At 44.7% G+C, this 23,493-nt stretch overlaps 1 protein-coding gene across 3 annotated transcripts in view; it reads right to left on the reverse strand.

The window, feature by feature from the left end:
* The window catches only part of LOC135548322 (myotubularin-related protein 13-like), a 213,222-nt gene that overhangs the window by 79,348 nt on the left and 110,381 nt on the right, over window positions 1–23,493 (reverse strand). For all 3 annotated transcript variants that reach the window (XM_064977821.1, XM_064977804.1, XM_064977812.1), the window contains exons 10-17: window positions 22,899–22,976; window positions 22,472–22,585; window positions 21,503–21,631; window positions 21,246–21,344; window positions 20,884–21,097; window positions 20,580–20,689; window positions 19,607–19,756; window positions 5,430–5,498 (exon numbers count right to left, since the gene is read on the reverse strand). In XM_064977821.1, the coding sequence (XP_064833893.1) occupies window positions 5,430–5,498; window positions 19,607–19,756; window positions 20,580–20,689; window positions 20,884–21,097; window positions 21,246–21,344; window positions 21,503–21,631; window positions 22,472–22,585; window positions 22,899–22,976 (963 nt within the window). The remainder of the gene's footprint in view (window positions 1–5,429; window positions 5,499–19,606; window positions 19,757–20,579; window positions 20,690–20,883; window positions 21,098–21,245; window positions 21,345–21,502; window positions 21,632–22,471; window positions 22,586–22,898; window positions 22,977–23,493) is intronic.

Raw genomic sequence — 23,493 nt, forward strand, 5'->3', positions numbered from 1 at the left:
ACTACTAAGCCTCCTCTCCAAACCACTGTCATAAAGACATACTTCACCTCCAAATGTACGCAGTCCGTCAGAGCGCAGCTTTATAACGTTAAGGAAGTATGGGGGATGATGCCAATGTCAAAGCTCGTACGGATAGTTTCATTTCCCCCGGGAAGGTTTTATACACACTACATTTTCACAGGAAGGCCGTGTCTTATGCTAGTACTCATTTACAGGGAGCAGGGAGAGCAGGGAGCAGGGAGAGCAGGGAGCAGGGAGCTGGTCTAACAACCCTCTATCGACAGAGTAAGAGAGATCTTACACGGCCATAAGTGCTTTCAGGACAAACTGTGGCGCTAATAGACTTACAGATTACCTGATTGGATTAACGAGTCTAGACTAAATGTACAGTGTTAAAGGATGGAAATTAATGACCAATATGAAAAACAAGAACAGTAGACGCTTTAATGCAGCTGTTATTCTGGGGACCTGCACCAGAGAACAATATTTACAATATTAGTCATCATGCTCTCATGTCATATGGTGTGGGGGTCTTGCAGCACATTGAGTGGAGGTGTGTGTGTCCTCTCCTGTTAAACACACAGCCTGCTCAGTTGTCTGGAGGTCAGGTTGACCACGGCCGGTTGGCTCTCCCTGCTCTGATAGCAGAGGATGAATCAGGGTCTAGGCTGCAGTCAGAACCTAATACACAGTGCAGAGAGACAAGAAGACAGATGGAGGGATGGAAGTAGATGACCCTCAAAAGAGACCCATATGAACACTCCACTTGCCAAATGCAGGAGAGGAATGCAGGAAAACAAGCAGAGAGACAGACAGAGAGAGAGAGATAGAGAGAGCCCAGAGAGAGCACAGAGACTGAAAAAGAGCTCAAGGTCTGGCTAGGGGATCCCAGGATGATGATGTTTGGGTTTATGACACGACTTGAAGGAAAAGGTGGCAACTCTTCAATAATACAGTATTGCCCATATAGCTAGACAGACAGTGAGAGGGAGAGAGACAGCTCAGGGTGTGTTCATCAGCTCTAAAAAGGGAGAAATGATGTCTCATAGCTCTGATGGTTGACCTGTACTTATCTGGACACTGGAGGAAAAGTGCCGTGTTTGATCCGTGACCAGCCTTGGGCAGACAACATCGTGGCTGTAATGGCTGTTTTGGAGGATATCACTTGGCGTCCATGGATATAAAAATAGACATTCCTTTAGAAGTCCTTTGTGACAGAGACACTGGGGAAAGAAAATAACCCGACTTGGACCAATCAAGCTTCATAGACTTATTCCCCATTAATCCCTATTGTGTCATTGGAGTTATTTGCATTCTGTAGCACTGAAGACGTCGCCATCCAAACAATGTATTTACACAGATGTCCGAGTCAAACAAACAGAGGAGACATGTGGAAAAGCGTGGAACAAACAAGTCCATCATGCCATAAGTATTCATGCGGGATGTACTGTTAACATAAATGGTCTACAATGCAGAGTAAACAGAGACGAGTCCAGCTCCAGACGTCTCACAGGGACACAAAGGTCACGACGTAAATCATCCGTTCTCCTCAGGACCAAACGTAAAACAGCTTGACAGCGAAAACCTTCCAATCTCTCCACGCATAAACTGGGGCAGAAATGATTTAAAGAGTCCAATGGTTTTCTGTGTTGAGTCCAGAATCATGTTCGGGCTGCTGCCACGGTGCATCCAATTGAAATTAAACCTCAAAAGAGCCAAGAGGAAGGCAGATCTCTACTCTTGGTCTACATTCAATTGCATGAATAAAAACATGATAAACATGTGAGTTTATTAAAAAGGGCACAATAACACCGAATCAAACAGTCCTGACGCTTGTAGTTAGATGCAGTTTATCAGAAGTAGTATATTTCTTAGGAATTCAGAAACATTTATACTGAACAATTCAACAACCTGTGAGTGCTAACTGAGATATGGCCTGTACAAAGGTTGCATGCAGTTTAGGTAGACTACTTACTGAGCCCAAGAGAGCACGCCAACCCAGTTTAACCCAAAAGCTCATGTCAAACACAGTTCAACCGGTTGGCTGCATTATGATGACATCACCAGACATATAGTCCTCTAAAGTAAGTAACATATGTTGTTCCAAGAGTGGTTAGTTTCGCAGACCTCACTGTGCAGCCTGCCAGACAGACCGAGGGAAGGAAGGGGCAGAATATAGAATATAGGTCAATGAAAGGCGGCTCTTCAGTTTGAACATTTGCCCAAAACACACACAATGTCTCTCGCACAAGCACTCTGTGGGAGCGGGAACATTGCTGGGAAGCTTCCCACATTCTGTAGTGAGGAGAGGTTGGGCAGGGGCACTGTGGGCTGAAGACAGTCCACTGGGGAGGGAACAGACTAGCCAGGTTAAAGCTAAGAGAAAGAAGACCACCGTGACAGGACAGTCCATATTCATCAGATTAAGTTGAGAAAAACCTCATAAGGCATTCATGAATTGTCACTCTACCTTAAGACTTAGGGGATTTACTATAAATATTATACTGTAAAAGGGTCATTTTAATTTAGAGTGTGTTTCTGGGGTCAGCCTTCCGATGGGGGCATTGTAGTGATTGAAGACATTACATACTGTGGTGAAAAACCCCCGGATGTGAAGCCCTGACCAAATTTCTTCCAGACCCGTTCCCCACTTCTCATTGTAGTTACTGCGGGCAGCAGAGGTTGACGGATTGAGAGGCTCTGTGGAAGATGTCAATGAGGAGTGATGGATAACAGTCACAGGTGAAGCAGCGGTTTTAATAGGAAAAAGGGCCTTAAGCCAACTGACCTCGTTGAGAGGGGATGAGGGAGTGTAGAACTACCCGATAAGGTGATTTATACTCCTGGGGGCTGGGCACGAGGACTTGCTGGAGTAAAAAAAACAACGATACAGTAACCAGCAAGGCGGCTGTCGTCAATGGCACGTGCTACCGTACGGCATGTATTGTGTTGATCCCGCCTTGCCACTGCAAGACGGTATAATATGTACACGGATGGAATTACACCTTTTAAGGAAAGCAATAGGCCTGCTCTTGTAAAGTCATCTACATGAGAAACTCAAAATAAGACCTTGTTTATAATGAAACTATGCAGCAAATTCACGAGGCAAGCCTGGACTACTGTGGTTACGTAAAAGGTGTAAAAAAGTAGCCTAATCACTCAAAGCCCTTTGAGCACTGATTAACTACGTCTTTCCATGGAGATTACAGACAGGTTGTGTGTGTGTGTGTGAATTCCGCTGTCCAAATGCCTTTCCGGAGATACCTCTGGCCCAGTTTGAACCACCGTTGTATTACAGGTTCTCCCTACCCTGGCATGACCCTCAGGTAGACACCTATCAGATCAGCCTCACCTTCTAGGAAATCTAAATGGGATTCACCGACAGCAGGTTGTCTTAACTTGAGGGCAGGGTGCTGTTGTAGTAAGATTGGAGGGCTTAGCAGTTTTGTACTGAAGTTAGGAGGTTAGGAGTACTTGGACGCAGATGTGCAACATGATGAATGAAATCAGAGCTAATCTTCCATGAAAAGGTACGCAAATAATCTTGACCATAAGACCCGTGTCAAAACCATTCCATGGCAAAGAAACAAACGGTTCTGGTTGAAATTCTCTCTTTTTGGCTTTGTAACACAACACATGTAATACTGAAAAAATATTGGACATTTCATTTAGCTATTTTTTCACCTTTGTCACGATTGTCACTTGGAAACAGAGAGAATACACTCCTTCTGTTCCCTTTCTCTCAACCAACGATTCTACAAATGGTTCTCTCAGCAGTGTCCTACAGTAGACTGTCATGGTCCTCTACTACAGCGTGGCGTAAACCCAACACTCCACTGGCTCCTTCATCTGCTGCCAAGCATGCTTTAAACAGCCCCATAGCAGTCAGTGTGGTAAAGTCAAAGACTTTGGGGAAATGTGGCAGGATGGGGGGGGAGAGTAAAGCAGGCCAACAGACATTTTGCAATAGCATGTAATTGACTATCGTGCGATGCTGAGATTATCCCGAGAATCTCTGTGGAACGTTGTGAACCATCACAAGGTGCTCTGTTTTTTTGGGATATGTTTTTTTTGTTTGGGATATGACGTTTTTTCATCACACAAGAGATTACACAATATGGACCGTGGTGGATTCTGTGCTCTTGCCTTTTGCCATTTGCGTGACCACACGCTGGACTCTACAGTTAATGCCATTCCTTTGGAAATCTGGGAGAAATCTGTTGTGTTCTGGAGCTCACGATATCATTCCTTCTCATTCCTCCCATGCCAGAAACTGCTCCGGTGAGAATGCGATGCCTCTCAGGATTCGTGTCGCTTTCTGAAAACCTGGTGATAAAAGTCCTTAAACGTAATCCTTTAATCAGATTGTATGGTTACGTAAAATGGGGAAATAGGAAAAAAAACGACAGAAAATCCAATGCGTTTGGGCAACGGCTTTCAGATGTCTTAATGAAGAGGCAGAAAGCTGGAGCATAGGGTCACAGTGTTGACAACTTGACGGTCACAGAGAGACACTGTTACTCCGTTACAGCAACAAACCAAACTATGGACAATGTGCTGTAGTGGGCTCTGTGACCACTTTACTCAGGTTGTGTACAGAGACAACGCTGCTCTCACCACTATTATATAGCAGGTCACACTGTACACCTGTATCAACAAACAGAGACAATTCCCTTGGTTTTAGTTAGATGATTGACTATATGTGTACATTTCCAATGCCACTGTGGTCTGATAGAATGGTTAACCTGGCTGGGAAACAGAGAGAGCAGGCTTATCACAGAGCGTTACATCAGCCTGTCCTGTAAAAACAGTGTGAGTCATACAATGGCAGAGAGTGGGCGAGGTCGAAATTCTGTCTCTTATGGTCTGTACCCAATGCAGGGCAACAGCCCACAGTTGTGTCTGTCGCCGTGGCAACAGCAGAGCGGTGGGGACATATTTGTGGTGCGCGCCGCAGCAACCAAGTTTGATCACGGGAGGTTGGCAACCACAAACCACAGCGGCCCACTGGGATTTGGTGTGAAGTACAGTTCTCACCCCCTTTATCCTAATGTGGCTCGTCTGAGACCAGCGGGACACTCCTCTGTCCCCTCCCCTGTCCCAGAGCTGCATGGTCAGAGGCCTGGGAAGTCTGTTGTCCTGCCTGGAACACAGCTCCTGACATGAGGTCAGAGCATGCTGCATGCACCAGAGGCAACCTTCAGAACAGGACCAGCGCCAGGACAGCTGGGATATCACACCCCCTATTATTGCCCCCCGTTATAAAACACCCTCCATTAGGACGGCCAGCTTGCGGTGAATGCCAGGCCGTCCTGCCCTTGATTGAGCAATATAATCTAAAGGACCTGCTGGCTGACTCTCTATCCGCTCTGTCTGTGTGAGAGAGGAGAAGAGCTCTGTGGAATGGAATCTCCCAGTCAGTCACTCACCCGGTAAAAGGCCGTCGTCAGGGGCAGCAGGGTGGAGGCGACCGTGTACTCTTCAGAGCTGGAGCAGTCCTGTGGGTCACACAACAGGGGAGAGGGGAGGTCAGGACACAGCATGATAATGTTACAGAAGCAGGTCGGGCCTCCAAGTACACCTGTTATATCACTATGGATCAATAAGGTCTGGGCAGCGCACCTCTCATAAAACACATTACGTACGAGCAAAACCTGATGTCATTTTTGCAAACAACTGATAATAATTGAAGTAATTGAATTTGTTGGTCATTTCATGTTGTGCATTCCTGCTCCAGATTACATCTCAGAGTTTCCGGGATCAACATCTACAAACGCATTGAATAAAACCATGAGATTTTGTTGCATAAAATCACAAATTGTCTTGGCTTTAAAATGCAACATCCATTAGTCAAGCACCATGATGATTCCCCCAAAAAATGGACACTTAATTTTTTTTAACAGCTAGAGCGCAGCTGACAATTTTTTCTCCCATTTTTATACCACTCACAGAATGCATCTGTACTGGGGTCTATTTGAAATAAAATAAGTTGTATTCAATAGAGCATTAGAGATAAGCACAGCATTCCGGCAGATAGTACAATACATCCAGTAGAACTGGGGACTTAAGGGCCAAAATAAAAATGGCTCATATTGAAAACAGAGAGACTGGATGGGAAAGGAGAAAATCTGAAAAGGACCCAATTTGGACCCAAAAGAGCTCCACACAGGAAATTGGTACTTATCTCCATGAGCTTTGTGGGGATTTATTTGTTCAACTGGGAAAATGAGAATGGTCGCCGGAAACTTGATTTAAGTCCATGTCAAAACAGCAGAGCTGATCCTGATCTGGTGCTGTGTCTCATAACCCTCACAGGGACCCTTAAGGGCAGGATACGTCATAAATCACACACACACACAAACACATCTGCATTCACAACCCATTTTTCATACACATACAAACACACACTTCATAACCAAGCACGCATTCAACAAACTTTGCATTTTCACAAAGACGCACACCACCTCACGCACACGATCGGAGCCTCTCATTTTGGCAGGAGAGGGGGGTAAAAGGATTGTGACAGGAATGCTGGACTTGCCAATAGTGGAGATGGGGCCTTTTGAATAAATCCCCCATTCCCTCATACCTTCCCAAAAAACTGAGGAATGTACAGAGAGGAGACAAATGCAAAACACACGGTCTTCAGCTAAACATGAAAGCCTGGCCCCCCATGAACGGAGCGATATACTTTCTTGTTTTCCCCATGCAGTTGGTTTTCAGTTATTTTGGGTTGCGGTTGAACGCTCCAGTTTGGAGAGCCACCAAATCTTTGTTTACCGGCATCCCTGACAATGCTGCAGGTCACAGAGGTTCAAAGAACACAGCGAAATCTCTCCAAATAACCACAGGTGCAGAAGTGCAAGGGCAGAAAAATGGAAACATTTAACAGAGACGTCGTTATTCAGACAAAAATACCACAAGGTCAGAGGAGCCAAGTCTGGGCTAACATTTCATAAAGCATCGTTCTAATTTATCTTTCCAAAACACTGTACTGTAACGCCTTGAGTCGAGCTTGTCAACATCAAAAGGCAGAAGCATTGATTCAGAGCATGAAGAAGTTTCATAAGACCAGGCCGTGCTCTGCTATCTGTAAAAAAACAGACCCAGTGTACATGTTCATATGTCATTCTGGCACAATCCCGTTTACTTTAGGCAACCTCAGTATCATCTACAAACAGGGCCGCGCTGTAATCTGACAGAAGAGGGAAAGTGATGTTCTTCAAGTGCCAAGTTTAGGGAAGACATGAGGTCTTAGAAGCAGCTATCCAGGTTGGCGCCATGATTTACTATAGTTCAGAACTTCCTAGGCCAATAGGTCACAGCAAGCCATACTGAGAGTATAGACGCCCAACGACAGTGAGGCTGAATAACTGGAAGGCGGCAAGGCGTGAGGGAGACCCTGATGCTGCTGATCTATGTAGGCTCTACAGCATGTGCTTGGAGTTATCCCTGGTTCACCAGCAGCACATATGCCTGTTTACATTGAGACAGAGGAATGCTGCTGTTTATGATTCGGGACACTGCAGTCGCCGCAGAGCCCAGCGCATACGAGCACATGCAAGTGTGCAGGGGTGGGGCGTGCGTGTATAAAATGTATGTGCTTAAGCGCATCTGTGTACAGAAGGGTGAGGAGAGCAACGTGCTCCCCTGCAGCTCCGCTTAGGAAGGAGGAAACCATCTCCCCTCCTCTTTTCACTGTCTCATTCATTCTCTCTCAAGGCTGTGGTTCACGGATGACTCATGATGTTTTGCCCCTGATAAACACGTAGGCCTATACTCAGCAAACAAAGACCCTGGACCAGCACGTTTAACATGGCCCCATGACAGGAAGTGAGCAGAGAGCAGCTTCCTGCAGACTCCAGACACCTCTCCCTCAGCGCTTTCCAGGAACCATCCGACTGAGACAGGCATTTAAAAGCATAGAAGGGGAGCTGGAGGAGGCTTTTATGAGGCTGCTGTGCTGTGGTATTATTCATACTCACTGGGTCAGAAAGCATAGAGCACGAGCCATACTCACTCATAAGCTGACTCATTGACAAACAAGCACAATACTGAGCACAGCCGTGCACACAGACACATATACTACAAACTTTGGTACACTAATCAAATTGAATGTCAGAAGCATGGAATAAAATCACTTCACTTCCTGGCCTGTATGGTGTTCCCTGGCTATGTTAACCAGGTCCTGCTGGCTGACATCCAAGGGGAATGGCTTTATCTGTACATGATAACGATGCTCGTGAGAACTTCCCAGTGCAGTCGTTATGTTAGCCTGTCCAACCAGTCCAGAGACATGTCCGATCTACAACCAAGCAGAGCAGAGTGAGAGCTTTTCACAGAGGATATTAAAAGGAGAGCAGGAGAAGTGGGGGACTCTAAATGAAACCTTAACCAAGTTACTGTTCAGGTCCTGGAGGGAGATGGGCTGGAGACCCTGTGTGAGACTGTCGAACACACAGCAGTACATCCTAGTAGAGAGGAGGGTGAAGAAAGATTCCCATTCATGTAATATCATGTGATGTTATGGACACTGCTCTCTTTAGCAAAGCAAAGCCATGAGTGCAAAATATCTAAAACCGAATAATCTGCTCAACGCTAAACCTTGATTGAGGAGACTAAACTGCTGGGTGTAACCCTGGATAGCAAGCTATCATTGTCTTATATATAGGCTCAATGGTTATTCAAATGGGAAGGGCTCTGTCCATGATAGGGCAATGCTCTGCCTTCTTGGCATCTCACTCGACCAGACGGGTCTTGCAGGCTCTAGTTGTCACACTTGGACTACAGCCCAGCTGTGTGGTCATGTACTGCAAAGAGGGTGTGGCTTGCAAAAGTATTCACCCCCTGGCATTTTTCCTATTTTATTGCCTAACAACCTGGAATTAAAATAGATTTTTTTGTGGGTTGTATCATTTGATTTACACAACATGCCTACCACTTTGAAGATGCAAAATATTTTTGATTGTGAAACAAACAAAAAATAAGACCAAAAAAATGAAAACTTGAGCGTGCATAACTATTCACCCCCTTAAAGTCAATACTTTGCAGAGCCACCTTTTTCAGAAATTACAGCTGCAAGTCTCTTGGGGTATGTCTATGAGCTTGGCACATCTAGCCATTGGGATTTTTGCCCATTCTTCAAGGCAAAACCTCTCCAGCTCCTTCAAGTTGGATGGGTTCCGCTGGTGTACTGCAATCTTTAAGTCATACCACAGATTCTCAATTGGATTGAGGTTGGGCTTAGACTAGGCCATTCCAAGACATTTAAATGTTTCCCCTTAAACCACTCAAGTGTTGCTTTAGCAGTATGCTTAGGGTCATTGTCCTGCTGGAAGGTGAACCTCTGTCCCAGTCTCAAATCTCTGGAAGGCTGAAACAGTTCTCCCTCAAGACTTTCCCTGTATTTAGTGCCATCCATCATTCCTTCAATGCTGACCAGTTTCCCAGTCCCTGCAGATGAAAAACATCCCCCCATTATGATGCTGCCACCACCATGCTTTACTGTGAGGATGGTATTCTCAGGGTGATGCGAAGTGTTGGGTTTTCGTCAGACATAGCGCTTTTCTTGATATCCAAAAAGCTAAATTTGAGTCTCATCTGACCAGAGTACCTTCTTCCATGTTTGGAGAGTCTCCCACATGCCTTTTGGTGAACACTAAACGTGTTTGCCTATTTTTTTCATTAAGTAATGGCTCTTTATGGCCACTCTTCCGTAAAGCCCAGCTCTGTGGAGTGTACGGCTTAAAGTAGTTCTATGGACATCTACCCAATCTCCGCTGTAGAGCTCCTTCAGCGTTAACTTTGGTCTCTTTGTTTAATGCCCTTCTTGCCTGGTCCATGAGTTTTGGTGGGCGGCCCTCTCTTGGCAGGTTTGTTATGGTGCCATAATCTTTACATTTTTTAATAATGGATTTAAAAATGGTGCTCCGTGGGATGTTTAATATTTTTTTATAACCCAACCCTGATCTGTACTTCTCCACAACTCTGTCCCTGACCTGTTTGGAGAGCTTCTTGGTCTTCATGGTGCCACTTGCTTGGTGGTGCCCCTTGCTTGGTCATGTTGCAGACTCTGGGGCATTTCAGAACAAGTGTATATATACTGAGAGCATGTGACAGATCATGTGACACTTAAATAAAGTCTACCTGTGTGCAATCTAACTCATGTGACTTCTGAAGGTAATTGGTTGCACCAGATCTTATTTTGGGGCTTCATAGCAAAGGGGTTTAATACATAAGCACGCACCACTTAAAAAGAAAAAAAAAGTATTTAGAATGTTTTAGAATTTGTTTCAATTTGGACTATTTGGTGTATGTCCATTACATGAAATCCAAATAAAAATCCATTTAAATTACTGATTGGAATGCAACAAAATAGGAAAAACGCCAAGGGGGATGAATACTTTTGCAAGGCACTGTAAATTGCAGTTGGTCCAGAACAAAGCAGCAAGTATGGCACTTAGATGTACATGGAGAGAAAGTGTCAGTAACGTGTGTCAATCTCGCCTGGCTCAAAGCTGAGGAGAGATTGACTGCATCACTCTTGGTCTTTGTGCGAGGTATTGATTTGTTGAAGGTACTGAACTGTCTGTTCAAGCAGTTGGCACACTGATCGGACGTATTAAATAGAGCCATGACTACTTTACAGTTGGCACTATGCATTGGGGCAGGTAGCGTTCTCCTGGCATCCGCCAAACCTAGATTTGTCCGTCAAACTGCCAGATGGTGAAGCGTGATTCATCACTCCATAGAACGCATCCAATTGCATTGCGCATGGTGACCTTAGGCTTGTGTGCAGCTGCTAGGCCATGGAAACCCATTTCATGAAGCTGACATTGCTTTCAGAGGCAGTTTGGAACTCGTTAGTGAGTGTTGGAACCGGACAGACGATTTTTACACGCTATACACTTCAGCAGTCGGTGGTCCGGTTCTGTGAGCTTGTGGCCTACCACTTCATGGCTGACCGTTGTTGCTCCTAGACGTTTCCACTTCACAATAACAGCACTTACAGTTGACAGGGGCAAATCTAACAGGGCAGAAATTTGACAAACTGACTTGTTGGAAAGGTGGCATCTTATGAACATGCCATGTTGAAAATCTATGAGCTCTTCAGTACAAGCCATTCTACTACCAATGTTTACTATGGAGATTGCATGGCTGTGTGCTCAATTTTGCACACCTGTCAACAACAGGTGTAGCTGAAATAGCCAAAGCCACTCATTTGAAAGGCTGTCCACATACTTTTGTATATATATAATGCATGTAGGCTATGTGTGGCATTTTAAATGTATGTAGTTTAGTCCTTGACTAATAATGTTCTGTACTATGTATTATGTCATGTTTCATGTGGACACCAGGACGAGTAGCTGTTGCTTTGGAAATGGGGAGAGTGCAAGCAGGTTCCCTGACTCTCACACCCTAGTCTGAATGGGGTTGTAGCCAAGGTTCCCTCCATTGTGCACTGAGCAAATTTCAGCTGAAAGACGCACCAATTTCGACGGAGGACACCGGGCGGACACCTGGAAAATGTAGTCTCTTATGGTCAATCTTCCAGTGATATGCCTACAAATACATCACAATGCTGCAGACACCTTGGGAAAACGACAGAAAGGGCAGGCTCATTCCTCTCGCATTCACAGCCATATAAGGAGACAATTGAAAACGGAGCCTCATAAATCCTGCTGATTTCCTGGTTGCCGTTTCATCTTGGTTTTGCCTGTAGCTCCCGTTCTAGGGCACCCACAGACAATATCTTTGCAGTTCTGGAAAATTCAGAGTGTTTTCTTTCCAAAGCTATCAATTATATGCATAGTCAAGCATCTTTTTGTGACAAAATATCTTGTTTAAAACGGGAACGTTTTTCATCGAAAAATGAAAATTGCGCCCCCAGAGTTTAAAGAGGTTAAATGTACTTGGCTAAGGTGTATGTAAACTTCCGACTTCAACTGTACGTGCAGATGAGGATGTGCAAGAAGAAATACTCGTGTGCAAAAGAGCAGATAAACAAAGACAAATATGGGGATGAGGTGGGTAGTTTGTTGGATGGGCTATTTATAGATGGGCTGTGTGCAGCTGCAGCGATCGGTGAGCTGCTCTGACAGCTGACGCTTAAAGTTAGTTAGGGAGATAAAAGTCTACAACTTCAGTGATTTTTGCAATTCATTCCAGTCATTGGCAGCAGAGAACTGGAAGGAAAGGCAGCCAAATGAGGATTTGGCTTTGAGGATGACCAGTAGTGAAATATACCTGCTGGAGCGCATGCTACAGGTGATTGTTGCTATGGTGACCAGTGAGCTGAGAAGGCAGAGCTTTACCGAGCAAAGACTTATAGATGACCTGGAACCAGTGGGTTTGGCGACGAATATGTAGCGAGGACCAGCCAACGAGAGCATACAGGTCGCAGTGGTGGGTAATATATGGTATATATTTGGTTACAAAACGGATGGCACTGTGAGAGACTGCATCCAATTTGCTGAGAAGAGTGTTGGAGGCTATTTTGTAAATGACATCGTCAAGGATCGATAGGATACTCAGATTTACATGGGTATGTTTGGCAGCATGAGTGAAGGAGGCTTTGTTGCAAAATAGGAACCCGATTCTAGATTTAATTTTGGATTGGAGATGCTTAATGCGAGTCTGGAAGGAGAGTTCACAGTCTAGCCAGACACCTAGGCATTTATATTTTTCCACATATTCTATGTCAAAACCATTCACAGTAGTGATGCTAGTCGGCAAGACGGGTGCGGGCAGAGATCGTTGAAGAGCATGCATTTTGTTTTACTAGCATTTAAGAGCAGTTGGAGGCCACGGAAGGAGTGTTGTACGGCGTCCAAGCGCATTGGAGGTTTGTTTTGCATATAGACCTACTGCAGCTCTGACTGGTTATGGTTCACCAGTCTGTGTAGAATATGGGCCCGAGTCATGCCTGTCAATGCAATAGAATCCTACTCCAATGCACTCTACCAACAAGAAAATCTCTTGCACAGTTAATTTTGCATACTAAATCTTGCATTGTTTGTTTCGTTTCAGTATATTACATTGAAAGTGACTAATATTGCATTGATTTGATCACAATTGCCACAGTAGAGCAAAACGTTGATAGTGTTAACTAAATGGGAAATTGTAGAACGTTGAATGAAGTTCAATCTCGTGCTCCTCTGTGCAGGCTTATATTTCTTCTGCACGGAAGGCCGTTGTGAGCTGTGCGCCCTCAGCATTGACGGAACATTGGTTATGGCCCATCTGGCCAATAGCATCACAGCATTGGTTAGCCGAGAGTACATCTGAACATATACTAATCTAGAATGGATGGACCTACAACTTTTCTCCTACGCCCAACAACCCCCAGCAGGTGAAGGAGCACATGTGTGAATGACATTCTGACAGCATTTTGTGAGTACTGTCATGGGGCCCATAATTCTCTCTGATAGGAAATGGTTGAGATGCCAGGATGCATTTTTACCCCTTTTTTCACAGCAGGGCTCTGCTCGCCTGGCCATGCCTTGTGCAATGTCCACTTTCAAACCTGCAACAGCTTGGAGAGGGAGAGAGGGAGAATAGGTGCTCTGCACAGCGGATGCACGCACACAAAAACAAATAGGCTCCCTATTAGTGCAAATACTGCAATTAAGGTCAGTCATGTCTTTGAGTCATGTGGCTGTCAAGTAGGAGATATGACTTAAAACAGCTGCAGAATGTTTACCACATACACAGATAAAATGCGTCCAGCACTGATAGCACTGGCATCCACTTTGGACAGTTTAGTCAGCATCTTACTGTAACTGTTGAGGTCAAAGCACTTGAGGAATGGACAACTAATGTGTTTGGTCAGAGCGCATTGGTTTTCAAAGAAGTTGTGTAAAATGTGGGTTGAGGCATGACAGGAACAAGTAGTAGTAACACTGCATGGTCTTCATCTGATACCTCTGGCTCAATCAGCCAATCACATCACTCACACCACACAGACAGTCCTGCAGGCCTCAAACGCACTGGCAGAGCATCTTATCTCATTAAAATAACAATTGACTCAGAATGACAGTAAGGTAAATATTTACTTCAAATACTTGCAATAAATTGAACAAAAATGGGGTACGGTATGTAAACAAACCTTGAAGCATTTAATGAGAGCAGGGAAAATGCGTCACTAACAGTCAGTCTCAGCAGACACAGGTTCACTGTCTCTCCTGTAGGGACAAACATGGGCATGTTCTGCACCAGGGAATGACATTTCCTCAGAAATATTCAGAAATCTGAAGAAAACACAGAAATGACTATAAAGTCCAGTCTTGAAGGCTCACTTGGTCCTCCATGGACTGACAAGTACTTGAGGTGACTTATGTTGTGCCTTGAGTGCACTGCTTCAGGCAAGTGTGGAGTTGAGGACGGCCAAGCTGGGGCTCAGTGGCTGTACACAGACATCCACTGAGTTACAGTACAGCCTGATTTAGCTTCTTATGGCTGCAGGGGCAGTATTGAGTAGCTTGGCTGAAAGGTGCCCAGAGGTGCCCAGAGTCAACAGCATGCTCCTCAGTCCCAGTTGCTAATATATACATATTATTATTAGTATTGGATCGAAAAAACACTGAAGTTTCTAAAACTGTTTGAATCATGTCTGTGAGTATATGGATTAAGTTGCACTTCCTAGGGCTTCCACTAGATGTCAACCGTCTTTAGAAACTTGAATGAGGCTTCTACTGTGATGTGGGGCTGAATGGGAGCTGAATGAGCCAGGTGTCTGGCAGAGAGCCAAGGGCTGGTCACGTGCAATTCACATGATAGCGTTCCATGGCTTCTCTACACACAAAGGAATTCTCCGGTTGGAACTTTATTGAAGATTTATGATCACACCCTAAAGATTGATTCTATACTTAGTTGGACAAGTTTCCCCGACCTGTAATATAACTTTAAGTTTTCGTCCGACGTTCGGATGGACCTGCACGAGCGTTTGGATGTGTACTAAATGCGCAAACAAAAGTAGCTACTTGGACATAAATAATGGACATTATTGAACAAATCAAGCATTTATTGTGGAATTAGGATTCCTGGGAGTGCATTCTGATGAAGATCATCAAAAGTAAGGGAATATTTATAATGTGATTTCAGATTTCTGTTGACTCCAACATGGCGGATAATTTAATTTTCTGAGCTCTGTCTCAGATTATTGCGTGGTTAGTTTTTTTGAAATCTGACACAGCGGTTGCATTAAGGAGAGGTATATCTATAATTCCATGTGTATAACTTGTATTTTCATCTACATTTATGATGAGTATTTCTGTTGAATTAATGTGGCTATGCAAAATCACTGGATGTTTTTGGAACTAGTGAACGTACGCGCCAATGTAAACTCAGATCTTTTTTTTATATAAATATGAACTTTATCAAACAAAACATACATGTATTGTGGAAAATGAAGTCCTATGAGTGTCATCTGAGGAAGATCAAAGGTTAGTGATTAATTGTATCTCTACTTGTGCTTTTTGTGACTCCTCTCTTTGGCTGGAAAGATGGCTGGAATTTTCTGTGAGTTGGTGATCACCTAACATAATCATTTGTGGTGCTTTCGCTGTAAAGCCTATTTGAAATCGGACACTGGTGGGATTAACAACAAGATGACCTTTAAATTGTATGAGAGACATATATGTTTGAGGAATTTTAAATTATGAGATTTCTGTTGTTTTGAATTTGGCGCCCTGCACTTTCACTGGCTGTTGTCATATCATCCCGTTAACGGGATTGCAGCCCAAAGAAGTTTTAAAGAACTACTCTGAGTGATGAGATCCCACACCTACTTCCATTAGAAAGGACTATCCCCTCTCTCACCTGGTTGTCTGTCAGTAAGCAGAAATGTATCGTACTGTATACACACACTGCTTTTGACTCATACTGTAGTACAGAGGAACTCAGCAGAACAAACACCGCTCCCTGTGGACGAGTGCCCCTTCAAAACAGTTTGAACCGCTAATGCTAACCTAACAGTCAACAGAGCCAGGGCAACACAGGGGGCGGCAGGTAGCCTAGCTTAAGAGTGTTCGCCCAGTAACCGAAAAGTTGTGGAAAAATGGTGGGTGGAAAAATCTGCCGTTCTGTCCTTTAACAAGGCAGTTAACCCCCAACAACAGCAGCTCCCTGGGTGCCGATGATGTGGACGTCGATTAAGGCAGCCCCCCGCATCTCTCTGATTCAGAGAGAGGTTGGGTTAAATGCAGAAGACATTCTTCGGTTGAATCCATTCAGTTGTGCAACTGACTAGGTATCACCTTTCCTAGTACGCAGCCCTACGATTAGCCCCAAACTGACTTGTTACATGTGGCCCATAAACTCTTGATTGGCCTCAGAATGATGATATCATCAGGAATGTGAGATGTTTTTAGATAGAAACACACATGCCTCCTGTCCCGTTCTAATGAGGCATCATTCGGTCACTGTACAGAGACTGTGGTGCATAGCACACTGTAGAGGTCACACTAGCTTTGTGGGGTGTTGAGGGATCACACACACAATCACTGGCATCAGTGCAATCTGTGATATATCTCCAAGGGCTTTTTGACAGGGAAGGGTGTTGAGAGGAGAGGGTTGAAAGTGAAATACGAGAGTAATTACTGCCGAGGCAATCTGCTATTTCTGTTCCTATTACAGCCCATCTGAGACAAATCCATGGACCTGGGCTACGGACCAGGACACAGAATCAGGACCAAATAACTGCAGAATGGATGGACCTCTGGCCTGTTGTTGCCTTGGTGAAAATATAGGGGAGAAATAACAATACAGTATTACACCGTAAAGCTAAATGAAATTATAGAGAAATGCTTGCTATGTTTTAGCTAACCCTTTGGCAAGGAAACCCTCGCTCCATTGTAAATACCAGCTCCATGAGTAAAATTGTTGCTTATTTTGTTTTGCGAGGCAAAGCAGAGATTAAATCAAAATAAGACAGGAATGTCTGGTGAAATGAGAACCCTGAAGGTTGAGATAATATACACACTGGACTCTATCCATCTACCTTAAAGGGTGAAGTCACAACAGTAGGTCACCAGTAGTGCAGTACTATGCTGGACAGGCAGTTCCTCTCAGATGCACTGGGGATATTTTGGTGTGGAGATGTCCATCTCTAATGGTGGACTCTATCTGCATCTGATGTTTGGGTTTGAATAGTGGTTGTTGAGGAGAGACAAGGGCCCCGGACTGATGCTGATCCGAGTCTTCGTGCCACAGCCAGACAGAACCCCTCTGCTCCCCTCTCTCCAGTCCGTCACCCCCTTCCTCTCCTGACATGTTCCATGCTGTATTATGGGAAACCCTGCCAAGTGCCCCCTGGACCAAACACGGTACTAGAGAGACAGTCTGTATAAATCCACACGAAGTCACTCCGCTGCACTTGGCTCTAAATAACAATCCTCTGGTCCAGGGTGCACACACTCACACGTGGTTGTTATCCTGACTAATCAACTCTGAAGGTTGGTATTGAATGCATCTCAGATGCTTCGTTTTATAGCATCTGCCTAGGGATTCAGTATTCCCAATGCAATGTCACTGAAAATGCTCATGTCCAGTTTGAAGGGGGAATTATTTATCTGCAGAAATACTGTTAATCTGTTCCTTGAACAATTTTTTTTAAAACTCCACATCAGGATCCCATTTTGGGGAGAAACACAATACATGTCAGACACGCTCGCAGGCCAGCTATCAGATAACACAGCCACATTAAGCAACCTAATAGACAAGCATTTCTACATTGTTCCGTACATTCCAGAACGGTCCGGTATTCGCCAGACAGATCTTGCAACAAAGAAGACTAATCTGCAGTTATTATCGAGAGAGTCCCAGTGTCATTGTGGTGTCTTTCAACAGCTCTGTACCACAGGGAGACTACTGTAGGACCAGCAGCTTCATCACATCACCTCCTTGGCTTGGACAGAGTGGGACCTGGACTCAGATACTGAAGACATGCAGTTAGCTATGCATGCAGGGGGCAACTGAAACCAGGTGGTATGGCACATCTCCTAGAACCTGTGTTGCTGACAGGAGCACCGGAAGGGAGAGCATATATACCTCTGTCATGTATACATTACACAGCCACTAAGTCGGCTGGCTGGCACTTAATCTATTTTACAAGTTGGGAGGCCAGTGACCTCTACACACCCAGGCTAAAGGCAGATGGTGGGATTAATTGGCTCGCCTTCCTCGATCATTTGGCCAGAAGAATGCGTGGAATCCAGAGCCACTCCATTAAAAGTTGCTCTCTGTGAACACTGCTCCGAATCATTAAATCCCCGTGGCAACAGCCATGTGAGGCTGTAAAACATGAGGAACTACCACTGAGGCCTCAGCTCTGAGCTCTGGCTCCGAGCCCTCCTCTCCCACCTGATTGATGGCAGAGTGAAACTTTATGGGGCGTGTGCAGCGCAGGGAGAGCAGAATAAACCACTAATCGCTTTGTCTAATAACAAAAGCAATAGCGCAAAAACCCAATAGCACCCAGGTACATCAAACACCAACCTTTACCAGATATGTGGTACGCAGTGAGCACTCACTTTTGACAATCTGTCAAACTATTGCAAATGAAGATTAACTTGAGCATAAATCACTGGGAAAATGTATGATTTGGCCATTCTTCCACCTGCAGCAGCATGACTAAGGTAAGGGAGAAGGGAAGTAACAGCATGTATGGTGCAGTAGCAGCACGTGTTGTTGCCAGAGATCTGTGTACCCTAGGAAGCTATCTGAGTGGTGGAACAAGTAGAGCTCTACATCACATTACCTTGCCAGAGCTGTCTGCTTAGCACTTGGTCAGCCGGCACATGCTCTCGCTGTCTCGTACTGTTTCCATTATAGACAACTTCAGACACGCTAAATTAGAACCAGTTAAAGCCCATGAAAACACATTGCTTAAAGGGTAGAGCCTGGAAACAAAACTCCAGCTTCCTGCTCCTCAAATATTTTGTGGTTTACCTGTTATTGCCTCTGAGAATGTCAGGGAACACCCAAGAAAAAAGGCTGCCTCTGATATCTGGACACTTACTGTGCATTAGCTATTAGAAAACAGTGTTCCATCCTTTGTGGAAGGAGTATGTTGACATTCAGAGAGACTTTTTGGAGGGATGTTAACTACCTCGTGGAGGGACATACCGCACGCACACTGAACTTTAATAGCTCCCGAGTGTCTAAGACACTGCATCTCAGTGCAAGAGGTGTCACTGCAGTACCTGGTTCGAATCCAGGCTGCATCACATCCGGCTGTGATTGTTGGTTATTACTGCATTGTTTGTTGGTTATTACTGCATTGTTTGTTGGTTATTACTGCATTGTCGGAACTAGAAGCACAAGCATTTCGCTACACTCGCATTAACATCTGCTAACCATGTGTATGTGACAAATAACATTTGATTTGATTTGATTGGGAGTCCCATAGTGCGGCGCACAACTGGCCCAGTGTCGTCCGGGTTTGGCCGGGGTAGGCCGTTATTGTAAATAATAATTTGTTCTTAACTGACTTGCCTAGTTAAATAAAGGTTCAAATAAAATTAAAATAACACAGCCAGTTGGATTGTTCTGAAAGAGTCACATTACTTAGGTATGACAGGGACAGACTGGCTGAGCTTTGACCCACCTGGAGGGCACAGTTCATCATGCGGATGACGTAGTCAAACTGTTGGTGGTCCAGTATGGCCCGGTTCTGCTGGACATGCAGACTGAGCTCCTCAGTCAGACACTGGCGAGCCTCCTTGCCTTTCAGAGCACGCAGCGCAGCCGGCAGGGTCTGGGAACACAGCACAGCAGACACAGAGCCTGTTTTTAAAACAAATACCATAAGACACACCACGACATACATGAACAAATAATCTTTGAATTCTATCCCAGAATTCTAGAACCAGCTACAGTTAAGAACAGGTACAATAGCAGCTACAATATTACCAGTCCAGATAGTGAATTGTTGACCTCTGGGAAATATTAATATGACACATTTCATACTAATGTCAAAGTATGAGAAAAAATGTGATGGTAACGCGTCTGGGTAATGGGTTTCACATTGGCTGTATAATGTATATTGAGGTAAAGGGTTTATAGGCTCGGGGGAGGTGTCTATAGCTGGCGTACTGTGTGTTCCTCTATTAACACAGGGATGCACGTCTGCCTTATATAACCTGCTTATTACAGCCAGAGGTGCAAGCATAAAGGAACTGGCTACATTTCATGCAGTACACAAGGGACACCCGTGTCACGGTGCGGGGAAATCAAAGAGCATCCTTTACGTGTAAATGCTTTACGGGAAAAAGCAGAAAGCAAAACAGCTATGCCATTAACCTCAGTGTTAAAACAATGGGGTTATTTCTGCTGATAGACTAGCTTCATAATCTCCTCGCTAAGTGTTTGATTATCTGTCTCCAGTGTGGTCCTGTCTCCCAGCTGGTAGGTGTAATTAGCCTGATAGAGTTGAGAGAGCTAACTCCAGACAGACACACACGGTTGGCTGCCTGCTGTAATCGGAGGGATGGATGTCAGTCCAGGTGTCTGGGCCATTACAGACGTGGCTGATTACACTGTGCTGAGAGATAGGGATTAGGGAGGATGCCATGCGTCACCTTCTCCGTCTCCTGGGTCTTGTTGTCGAAGATGAAGGAGATGCAGCTCCTCACCACCTCCAGCCTGCGAGCGCTGTTGAACACTGAGCCCATCTTCCCTATGATGGACACTGCACAGATGAGGGGTGAGCAGGTTAGGAATACAAGAGTGGTAGAAATACTAGCTACGCTAGTACAGATGCCATTCAATACTCAGAAACTAAGTACTTACAGCTATTAACACATTATAGACAGACTCCAGCCAAGCCATCTGTCTCACACAGGAGCAGACATAGAGTAGAGCTGATGTTTGTGTCTCACGTACCCACGGGAGGGCCGGCAGGCACCACACACTTCCTCTCTGCGCGGGTGGTTGTAGTGATGGCAGCAGCGCTGGGATGCTTGGCCTGGCCCTCCGCCAGCAGCCGCTCCACCTTCTCATCGTCCAGCAGGGGGAAGGGCACCACATGCACCCGCAGGTGGGAGCCCTCTGTGGGCCGAGGCACTTTCTGGAACGCCATGTGGGGGTTGGGATTCTCCTGTAATGGACCATTCAATAATACAACATACATACAAGAACAACATCTGTGACGGCCATAGGACATGTTAGAACACTAAAGAGTACAGAAAGTGGCTAATGTGAACACTATAGCATACAGACCCAAAGGCTGAGTGATGTTAACTCACGTTTTTGTACAGTTGGTCAGAGAGTTCCCTCATGTGCTTCTGCAGCTTGGCAGGGCTGGCTGCCTCTTCCTTAAAGCGCTCCATGTCAAAGGCCACCAGCTACAGAACCAACGATAAGTCAGTCAAGCTGTTCCCAAATGATACAATCTCTCGACAAGCCCAGTTTCATACAACAGTGAAATTAGAAAAAATGTTGCCAAATCATACTGGAGCTGCAAAACATGCAGTCTGGTTACAGTAGCCATGCCCGACAGTACCTCATCAAAGAGATCACAGGCTCTGTAAGGTGGACCCCTTTCAGACACGAAGCCAGCGAAGGCCATGCCATCCAAAACCTTGGTCAGGAAGTCGTTTTCAATCAGGCCTCTCTGGCCCAGGAAGGCAGTCTGTAGGGGGACAGGGTCAAAGGTTAAATAATGTTAGGTACATAAAGATGTACTTTTAGGACTGTAACAGCCAAACCTTCCTTTTGAGTTGCTTCTCTTCATTTGACTTTTTATTTTATTTATAATGAACCCAGTCACAAAAGTGAAACAAATGACTGAAGATATGATGAATCAGGCCTGTGATTCATGCTAGTGGGTGAAAGAGATAGAAAATGGGGGCAGTTTTTCTAGACGCCCCAGTCTACGTCTCTCCATGAAAAAGCGTTGAGTTTCTGAAGATTCGTGATGAATTCCTGGCCCATAATCCGAGCCATGTGGGGTACTTCGTGAGGGATGTGCTGAGAGGTTACCACGGAGACACCGCAGACACAAACAAATACAAACCCAGCTACTTTTCTATTTTTATTTGACATATTTCATATGGCTCATCACGAGGCCATTGGCCAAGGCTGACAGCACTTAACACAAACAAGCAGATAGCATGGTGTAGAGTCATACGGTCGGTCACTAAAGCGCATCCTAAGAACACACACCAAAACAAAAACACCTCCAAACAGGATAGGAGAGAATCCTCTTGTTCTTAGATTCTCTCCAAACATTATTTTACAGGCTGAGCGGAACAAGGGATACACGTCAGCCTATCAAATGTTAATGGGGACAGACAAATTGAATAAGGTAACCACCTATATTGCAGTGATCAGTGAAATGTGATATTTTCTGCAATGACAACAGCATGGGTGACAAACGTGCGTCATCAGAAGACACATTGAGGGTGTGATGGAGCACATGGCTTCAGTTGGCAATAGGATTTTTGACCCACTCAGATTGAGTTGATCTCACCTTGTGAAAGTGGATAACAGGTTCAGAATGGATGCGGATGAGCTGCAGGCAGGACCTGTAGCCCTGGAAGAGTTGTGCAAACAGCCTGAGGAACACGGCTCGCACCTCCTTATCCTGAAAACACAAGGGAGAGAGGGGAGAGTCACCTCACAAACATGCCATGAATACCCCCTTGTTAATTCAGTTCACATCTTAATGTGATTATTCTACCATCTGAAGAAATGGAAACCCCCACTGAAGAACACATTTTTGTGCTATTCATAGATCGGACAAGAGACGAGCGTGCTACAGGAGATATCTCAGAGCAGTGGTGTCCTCCTCATATCACAAACACATGATGTTCTGGGAAAAGGCTCCATCTATTACAATGAGACATGGCCAGGAGTAAAGGGTGAAGACACTGTTTACTGGAATGATGGTGCCTTACCAACAGTTTGAGGTTGGAGGGGGCTGTGCGGGGGGGTGGGAAGGCAGTGTCAGCTATCTCCAGATCAGGATGCAAAACCTGAAAATAATAAAATGCCTCTTAGGAATAAACAAAGTCAAGACTAAGTACACTTTTATGGTGCAGATTACATGAACAAAATCATTACAATGACTATACTAGTTACATAAGGACAGAACATTATACAACTGTTTGCAACAAACCACATTCTCATTATGATCTAATGTGAAATGTCTAATGGGGATATGTGATTTCCAAGGATGAGTATTGGTGTACAGTGGGGCAAAAAAGTATTTAGTCAGCCACCAATTGTGCAAGTTCTCCCACTAAAAAAGACGAGGCCTGTAATTTTCATCATAGGTACACTTCAACAATGACAGACAAAATGAGAAAAAAAATCCTGAAAATCACATTGTAGGATTTTGAATGAATTTATTTGCAAATTATGGTGGAAAATAAGTATTTGGTCAATAACAAAAGTTTCTCAATACTTTGTTATATACCCTTTGTTGGCAATGACAGAGGTCAAATATTTTCTGTAAGTCTTCACAAGGTTCACACACTGTTGCTGGTATTT

Source organism: Oncorhynchus masou, chromosome 1, assembly GCF_036934945.1.
Source record: "Oncorhynchus masou masou isolate Uvic2021 chromosome 1, UVic_Omas_1.1, whole genome shotgun sequence".
NCBI classification, from domain to species: Eukaryota; Metazoa; Chordata; class Actinopteri; order Salmoniformes; family Salmonidae; genus Oncorhynchus; species Oncorhynchus masou.